General features: G+C 36.9%; 1 protein-coding gene across 1 annotated transcript in view; it reads left to right on the top strand.

Moving 5' to 3' along the window:
* Positions 1-9,967, top strand: part of Smp_197410 (putative dep domain containing protein) — a gene marked incomplete at both ends in the record, with an annotated part of 57,514 nt that overhangs the window by 28,081 nt on the left and 19,466 nt on the right. Inside the window, 3 exons of the mRNA XM_018799807.1 lie at positions 1,176-1,332; positions 5,103-5,554; positions 6,830-6,968. Coding sequence (XP_018651560.1) covers positions 1,176-1,332; positions 5,103-5,554; positions 6,830-6,968 — 748 coding nt within the window. The remainder of the gene's footprint in view (positions 1-1,175; positions 1,333-5,102; positions 5,555-6,829; positions 6,969-9,967) is intronic.

Genomic DNA, 9,967 nt, shown 5'->3' with positions numbered 1-9,967 from the left:
GGCCGTCCAGTGTTTCCAGGTTTTCCATGGTGGTCTAGCTTCATTGACTCACGCTTTCAACTTCTGGTTGTGTTATGTTCTCTGAGTGGATTTTTCATTGTCGTTTTGGACGGAAACTTTGGCGCCTGATTGAATGTCACTCAACATATTCTAGAAAGTAATACTTAAAACGGAGTGTTGGATTAATAGTTAAAGTACTTAGTTTTTAGTCAATTAGTCCTGGGTCCAAACTCCTCTCCGCCTATTCCTTTTTGAGAAACTGGGCAATATTATTAGCTCTCATACAAACCATCTCTCGAAAGCTAATTAGGTAAATCTGCACTTGATAATGATTTGTGTTATGCAGTTATATCAGTTTGCGAAAGTTATGCAATCATCATGCAAATGAGTCATCAGAATGATTGCTTCAAATTTCTCCGCTAAATGTACTTACTAACAAAATGTTCACAATTAGATATTATAGTTCACAGAATACTAAATAACTATCGTCCCCACCAAGCACTGAAAACTATCTTCATCATTGAACAGAGTGCTCTATAATTTAAACAAAAAAGCCCCCAAATGCCCTGGTACGGCCGGATAGTAGGGGGGGGTCCGCTCTCCCTCTCCAAATGCTCTCACATGGCCACGCGTATATAGCCTCTGTCAGGGAAGTCCTACTCACTGCCTTCTCACAGTGGCATTACTGTTGTTTACGAAATTGAGAGGACGAAGAGCAAATGTCCGGCTCTTTAACCGGGTTGGTGGACACAGAAAGTCCATCTAGGGGAGTCGGAAAACCCTGATTCCAAACCAATGGTGCACATGGGCTCCAGTATCCTGAGTGAACAAATGGAGTATGAATCAATCGTTTGTCACCAGCTACCATGTGACTGCATCTCCTTACGATGTTTCACTGTCTTGTGTATCATATCTGTAGGTCAAAGGCTCCGTCGGGGTATGTCCCCCTAAGTAAACCACCTGCTTGTGTTTGGGCACCTGGGCAGTATCACAGTCCTCACACAAATCAAATAAGATTAGTGTGGCGCATATATATGTGGTGCCCTTTTGTACTAATATTTATGTGTTCAAATAAATAAATAAAGAAAATTCGATCTGTTGAATGTTTCTTTCTCTGTTCTCTTTTCTTTATCCTCCTTCCTTCTCATTGAATATATTCTTATCCATGATTAAAGTAATCATATTACTGGTCAACGAATTCAATGTGATGTTTATGAATCAGATTATTTAAATATAAATCGTGAAAAAACTTGTGAAAAATTTGTTCATTTTATTGAATCAATTAATCGTATAAGACGTACACCTATAACAAGTCGAAAGTTAAATCGTCAAGTAAGTCGTCTATTCATGATTAATTATTTCTCTTTAATTTTTTTTGGGGGGGAGGGGTAATTATAAATTTCTATTCATGATGATAGTATTGGAAAAAAAACAGGAAACTAACAAATAATAAATGAGATGGTGAAGATTAGTAGCTTAGGTGGTTGATTTTGATGATTTTGTTCTGTGAGCTAGATGCTTTGGTCGTGGAGCTTTCGTCGTTCTCTTGAACGACGTTTTCAGCACAAACTTCAAGTAGAAGTAAAGTGTTGGAATTTCTCCAAATATGGCTTACAGCCTGTCCTACAGATTTCGATATTCATTGGCTATTGTTGACCCTTAATCTGGCATTCTTTACTTCTTTACAAGAGATACTGTCAAAACAAATAAGTAAACAATGACAGATTAAAGGTCAACAGCCGTATGCAGAGAAATTCAAGCACTTTACTTCTACCTAAAGTTTGTACTGATTATGTCGTTCAGGAGAACGATGAAAGCTCTACGACCAAAGCATTTAGCTCAGAGAACAAAACTCCACCAAAAATAGTAGATGAACTAATGATGTAATTGAAACAAATAATGGAACATGATAAATTATACAGTTTGTATACGAAAATAAAACTAGAATTCTACGTTAATCAGTATATATCAGGGGTAATCATCATGATTGAATATTTTAATTAGTAAGCAGAGATGTTATGGTGGCTATCAATGGAATCCAGGACGCGACTTGTCAGCAGGATGTACCTGTATCGACTCTGGGACGCAGGTACATCCAGTTAATGAGTCACAAATAGGACGAAACGCGTTTCATGTATTCCTTTTATTACTACCATCATCTCTAGTTATAATTCTTGTGACATAAGGTGATATCGAGTCATTCCTCACAGGATGTACATATACTGAAAGAGATTGATCAATTTCAGTCCTAATCATCGATGGGAAAATTCAAACAACCAATACAAAAATGTACTTTAATTAATGTTTAACAAGGATATAAACTTCTCTTTTTTTCATTTAAGTTTGTTCTTGATTTTGTCATTTGACTTTTCATAGTTTGATCTTTCATTCGGAGATTTAATTTTGAACTTAGAATACTTAGATGACATGAATCTGTTTTTTTTTTGAAGATGCTGAAAATATTAAATGTAGAGATTTTTGAATGTTTTAAGTATCAGTGCGAAAATATTGAGCATTCATTCTTCTACCTCTGAATGTGAAATATTGGTGATAAGGTATTAACCAACCGATAGGAGCAGATAATAGTTGCGGGAAATCGCAATTTGACTGAAGTCAGAAATATAAACCACTAACTACCGATCCAGTGATCCACAGGTTAAACTTTCATGACCAAGTCTGAAGTTCCTGCATTCGCTCACTGATGGGTTGTGGATATGAGTTTCTGAGGAGTATTTCATACTGCGACGAAATGGCTGTTTACTGCTTCCTGGTTTTTAATAGCTATCTAACTAAAGTCAGCTCGTAATATAAATTATACAATTACCACGTTAGACTTCTGTCAGTCTATGCAACCTATAGCCTAGATTTGATCTCACAAAACGGATTAACACAGTGTCCATGGTAGTAAACTTGATATCATTGACTGACTTATTATTGTGTTTAATTTATCATCTTAAAGATGATATTTATGAATTAATTGATATATGTACATGTATATTACAGGGTATTAGAGAACGATGGTGAATCAGTTGATGAGGTGATGAATCTTCATCAACTGAGATGGTTGGGCCACGTGTTACGTATGCCTGAACACCGATTACCACGACGCGCTATGCTGACTAGTATTAACGATGGTTGGAAGAAAGTTAGGGGCGACCAAACCAGAATGTGGCATCAGAGCTTGAAGTCACTAACTTCTATTCTGAGCCATGTTGTCAGATGCAGACTACCTGGTTGGGGTCTGCGTGACTATCGTAACCAATAGTTGGAGACTAGGTGACATGGCTCAGAATCGATCGCAATGGCGTAGGTGTATATACTATTTATCTTCCCTTAAACCTTGAGATTAAAATTGCTTCATATCTGTCTTTCTTCCTGTACTATATCCTTAAATGCAGTCTTTCTTTTATATACTACCACCATTAAATTAACTGCTTCTATGAATTCGGTGTTCATCTTGTTGTGCTAACGAGGTATGGCAACTTGGACCGATGCATACATGTGCCTGGTCCTTGCGTTGTAGCTGACTGACTGATATTACAAAAATTCTATTAACTTCCAATAAATAAATTGTTCCCCTGTATCAGTAAAATACCTATTTCTTATTCTTCAAAGTTGGCCTTCATTAAACTGTTTGTTTATTTATTTTCTAATATGTATATGTAGTCATCAATAAGAAATACCCTAGAGAGCGTTGAAGATATCTGTGTAAATAAACCGATAACTAATATTGTTTACTGCCATCTACTGTTATTGAATGTTTCAATTAAGCACAATAATCTATTTGTGTTTTAGTCTATTGTTTATTGTTTTATTTAAAATGAATAGGGAGTAGAATTGAACACAAAGTTAATTGGTTTCTGTTTTATCGCACAGGTTCAGTTTTTGTATGTGTTTTCTCTGAATTGGTTACCTCGACATTCGGTTATATATATGTATATAGAAAAACGAAGCAATTTGATTAGTTGTATTGGAGATTAGTTCAATGTTTAACGTCAGATAGTTTGTTTTACGAATTGTTTTTAGTTGGATAATTAGTGAAAACCATAAAGCACTGAATAGCTGTTTCATTCTAGCTTAAGACTCTTTACTAGTGTGTACACTCACGACCTAGCTAGACTACTATTGAAGACTTAGGAACACTGGACGGTCGTTCAGTCCTAGTATGGAACTCCTCAGCAGTGCCCATCCACGATCCAACACGCGGGACTCGAACCCAGGACCTTCGGTCTCGCGCGCAAACCCTTAACTTCTAGATCATTGAGCTGGCATCCAACGTCCTGGGTTTGAGTCCCGCATGCGGGGTCGTAGCTGAGCAGTGCTGAGAAGTCCCATACTTGGACAAAACGACGGTTCAGTGCTTCCTAGTTTTCAATGGTAGTCTAGCTTAAATCGACTCATGATTTCAACCATTAAAATTGCTACAATCTCCACAAACCCCCGTTCTGATGAAGTGTTTCAATCATTCAATGTATCATCAGTGATTGGTATCTTACTACATAGAACTAATTGAATTCATCTCTTAACCACTAGTTTTTACTATAAATTGTGTAATCTATCTTAAAGTTAATCAAAAGTATAAGTATCTGATCAAAGTTTTCAATTGGTTTCGCGATGAATTTTTTATATATTATGAGTTAGTTATAATTGATGAACCATTGAGTTAAATCTTTATGATCGACTGTTGTTTGCTTAAAATTCATGTCATTTCTGTTTTCAACTATACCAGTCCCGACCGTTGCTTCTACCTTGACGTGGTGGTCGGGCTTGCCTATCGTGATGAACCAATCGAGCTATACTGGCTGGAACACTTGTTCCTCAAGGTTCTACCATACCAGGCAGGTAATCGACCTCAAGCAGTTGTCCCTTGGACACTGCGGTCATACTCCCAGGTCATTAAGACCACTTCTAACCCAATTTCCTTTTCAGGTACCTCTAGAAGAACCCTTTCCACGGTGTGGGCAGCTGGGAAGTGATAACTGCCCTCATACCTCTAACAGCACTCAAGACCACTGTATTCATAATCAATCTCAACTATACCAGTCTCAATTCGATTCTGTTAGAAATTTTATACTTTCTATTTATTTATATATTTCTTATAGTCTACTGCAGAAAAATCTGATCTTCATCGTAGTGCTCCAACAACAACAACAACAGCAACCAGTTTTAATACAAATATTTTAAATGATACAACTACAATTTCTTGTTGTAAGCCTAAAAATAGTCCATTGACTACAGTCACTTATACACGACCATCGATTATTACACCAATTAACACAACTAGTTCTTTGAATGAAACCAGTGATTATAATATTCAACTAATTAATCGAGGAGGTGCAATCAACTCACCAAGTATTGTTCATATAGATAATTTTTATTCAACTACTTCATTGCCTAATATCCCGGGAACATCATATCAGAATACTGAAGATCAATCATTACCTACAAATTCTGGTCAAGTTACACAAAATGCTTCAATTTTTAACTCAAGTTTATTTAGTTCTAATACTAACGGCACTTATTATTTGGTAGCGTTAATGATGGTTGATAATGAGTAAGTTATTTATTTTAATTATCATTCATTGTAAAGCAACTTCTAACTGTAAAAATTAGGTCACTCATTAAAAAAATGAATTTATTGTGTGGTATTTAAGTCAAACTGTAAAGCAGTGCGTAACAACGACCCCGCATGTGGGACTCGGATCCAGGACCTTCGGTCTCGCGCGCGACCACCTAACCTCTTGATTACTGAGCCGGCATCCAACAGTGTTCATGTCTAACTTCAATCAATCCATGATCTTGTGCAACGCTTCATCCATTGCCTCGAGCGGGTATCTAAATATGTAGAAGCGTTCGCGCTCGAGACCAAAGGTTCTGGGTTTTTAGTCCCGTGTACGGGATCGTTGGTGCGCACTACTAAGGGTTCACATACTAGAACGAAACAGCTTCCCGGTGCTCTCAGCTTTTTTATTTCCAACACATGGTAAAGTTATAGATGTCCGATGTTGGGGAATCCTTTATGAGAATAAAACGGTTGTGTTCAGTGTCCCCCGATTTAAAAAAATTATTTAGTTAAGATCAATTCATGAAGTGAACTATCTTCGAATTGAACATTTATGTAAGCTATATATAATAGCAAGTCCTCAGATGTTAATTAGTTAGTGGTCGTTGGTAGGAAACTATACCTGACCCAGGTTTCATGAGCTGTGTTTACCTGAAATCTTGAGAGAATTGATACTTCCCGTGAAACTCGAACCCGCGTCACTCACTTTCACAATCTGAGGAGTTACCACTGAGTTACTAGGAATGTAACCCAGACAATGTTTCCTAACAAATGCCGACAAAGACAAAATCTTGGTCAAACAGTGTTTCATCTCAAATATACTTCCGACAACTTAAGATCTGAGTGCACACTATACTGAGTCACTTATTCTAGTGGTCACATTGTAATTTGAACGATAGAATTTGGTCAACACTAAAGGACTTAACAAATATAAGATTATTCTGATGGAGGTTTGTTCTCTGTGCTGGATGGTTTGTTGTGGAGCTTTCATCGTCTTTCTGAACGACATCATCAGCACAAACTTCGATTAGAAGTGAAGTGTTTGAATTTCTCCACATTTGGTTCACAGCTTGTCCTGTCCATCAAGACCATCCACCTGAGCTACAAATCTTCTCCACCATAAGATTATTCTCTATTCAGTGATTAAATAATTGTAACTACTACATGTTTTTTGTGCTTGTGTATACTTGTAGCTCGTTTTTCCTCGAACTAATACCTTTGTTTTTTTTTTCTCTCTCTCTTTGTGATTTTGTTTATCTCCGGTAGCAATGGTCTGCCGTTCATTTCAGCAACTACAACTGATGCGTTTCCTAATTATACTTTCATTTCTATTGATGCAGTTAATTGGATAATTAAATGGTTTCCTGATTTTAAAACTATTGAACAAGCTATTCTTTATCTACAAGTAGTCTATTATTTTTATGAAGATTGTTAACTTAATGCAAATGTTTAAAATTATATTGAGTTCACTAATTAATTAAAACGCTGACATTTTATTATAGGGTCATTTTTATTGGTTATTTGACTATTCTCTTTTATGTTCAGGATTATAATTGATCAGTCTCTTTTAGTATATGTACATCCTGTGAAGACTGCCTCGATATCATTATAAGTCACAAATATTATAAGCACAGATGGGTGTTAGCTATCAATAGAATCCAGGATGCGCATTTCTTCCAGATGAATGTACTATCCATCCCAGAGTTGCTGATCACTTAGTAGCTAAGTGGATAGCTCAATGGAGTTTGAAGCAAACAGTATTGGATCTGGATTCCGAAGTAAACATCAACTCTGGAATATATGGTACATCTAGCTGACAAGTCACAAATAAAATGAGACGCACATCCTGGATTCTACTACTAGCCACTATCCATTCATCTCTGCTTATAATTATTATAAGGTGTGATGAAAATTGTTGAATTTGAGGTTTAATTACCCAGACTATCCTTACAATAATAATCATATGCTTAAAAGTGACTAAATTGGCAAGATTATTCCTAGAGTTCTAATAAGAACCAGTGACCGATGGAGTCCAGTTCTATTAGTTATGACAGTGGACGATAGTCGTGCAAAATAATGAATTAACTGAAGTTAAAAATGTAGACTACTAGATTTTAACTCAACATTCAGTGCCCGTTGAGAGATCTGAAGATCTTAGGTTTAGTTATTATTATAGTTACAGATGCTCAGTTCTGAGAATTTCTATATGAGGATGAAATGGCTGTTCAGTATTTACTGGTTTTCAATGGTTCAGTAACTAAAAGCAGTTGGTAGTATGGAATTTCAACTTGTAATTTGAATTCTGTTATCCTTAAAATTCAGTTATTTTCAGTTTGTCTTAAGACCCATCAGTATCGGCTGTTTTGTTTCATTTCAGTTGCTTAATAAATACTTTAAACATAAACCGAAATCGGGCATATTTAACAGTCGTAGGTTGTATTTGTCACAGATTGTTCTTATAGGGTCTGGTGCTATGTTCAGCCTAAATAGGTCATTCTAGCCTCTGGACAGATCAATCTATTCATTCCTCTCAAGCCACACTTTTACTATGTCACGTATTCACTTATTAACCTTTACTGTTTTTTATGAGATCGTATATGTCATTTACTTACCCCATTGATCATGTGTCAGTAACTTATTTTTGTTTGACTATACATATTGATTCACGCTTGATTAAGGCGAGTTGGCTCACTCGCGTTCACTGCGCATCACTTCGTTTCGCTTCGTTTCCCTGAATTTCTGTCCAGATAAACGGTTGTGTGAAGTATACGTATTCGGAATGCACTCTCATATTTGACTTATTTAATTCCATTATTCACTAACGCGAGTTAAGTCGTTGATTATGTACGAGGGTAGCTGTGATGTGCATTTCGATAGCAATCATTCATACTATCACACAGTAGTCAGATACAGGGTCACTAAAGTCTTACTTAACATACCATTAAAAACCAGGCAGCAATGAACAGCTGTTTCGTTTAGTAAGAGATTGAACTCACGACCTTCAGGTCTCGTGGCGAATGCTTAATCATTAAAAACACTTAACCGGCTTTCATTGATCACATCTCAACTTCAATCAGTTTTCGATATTACGCTATGATCATCAAAAATGTAATAGGTGGAAGCTATTCTACACCCGACATTTCTGAGCTCACGAAAACTTCAACAATATCTAGAAGTAATTCATTGTAATTCAATACATTTACTATCCGATTGATCGAAAATAAAAAAATATACTTTTGTGAAACATGTTAATAAAATTAAGGCGACCGTTGTTAATGTGCCACTGAAAGTTGATATTGAAACATAGAGTAAACACATAAATAAGGAATTTTCGTAGTTATATTAGAGAATAAATTTTGATGTAGGTTTGTTCTCTGAGCTGGATGGTTTGGTCGTGAAACTTTCATCGTCCTTCTGAACGACATCATCAGCACAAACTTCGGTTAGGAGTGAAGTGTTTGAATAAATTTACACTGATACTTACAATTTTGAAACCTTTTCATCTCAGATTATGTATTAAATAATTTTTGTAAATTCTAAATGATAATTTTATAATTGAGATCATAAACCGATCCATGTTAGACTACCATTAAAAACTTGGAAGCACTGGACAGCCGTTTCATCCTAGTATGAGATTCCTCACCAGTACGTATCCATGACCCCGCACTCGGAACTCAGACCCAAGACAGTCGACCAGTGCTTCTAGGTTTTCAATGATGGTCTAACATTGATCGGTTCATGATCTCAGTTTGCGACTCAACATTATTTACGACCCTATACTGATAATTTTATGAACCGGCTCAGTGGTCTATCGTTTAGCCCCCAAATGCCCTGGTACGGCCGAGAGTGGGGAGAGTCCGCTCTCTCTCTCGAAATGCTCTCATATGGCCACGCGAATATATAGCCTCTGCCAGGCAAGTCCTACTCACTGCCTTCTCGTGGCGGGGGTGTTGTTCACAAAAGTGAGAGGACGAAAAGCGAATGTCCGGCGCTTTAACCGGGTTGATGGATGTGGAGGATCCACCTAGGGGAGTCGGAAAACCCTGATTCTAAACCAATGGTGCACATGGGCTCCAGTATCCTGAAGGAACGAATGGCGTATGAACCAACTGTTGGTCACCGACTACCATGGGACTGCATCTCCTTACGATGCTCCACTGCCTTGTGGATCAGATCTTTCGGTCAAAGGCTCCGGGTGTGGCCCTTTGAGAAAACCACCTGCATCAGTCTGGGCACCTGGTCAGTATCACAGCCCTCAAGCAAATCGAATGAGATTTGTGAGGCGCATATTTATCTGGTGCTTCCTTGTACCAATATTTATGTGTTTAAATAAATAAATAAAGATAATTTTATGATTATCAATGATACATAAACTAAGGAAAAATCAGTTTAATGACATAATGA

Source organism: Schistosoma mansoni, chromosome 3 (genome assembly GCF_000237925.1).
Source record: "Schistosoma mansoni strain Puerto Rico chromosome 3, complete genome".
In the NCBI taxonomy this organism is placed as follows: domain Eukaryota; kingdom Metazoa; phylum Platyhelminthes; class Trematoda; order Strigeidida; family Schistosomatidae; genus Schistosoma; species Schistosoma mansoni.
The sequence above is the reverse complement of the archived record's forward strand: the minus strand, read 5'-3'. Positions and strand labels throughout refer to the sequence as shown.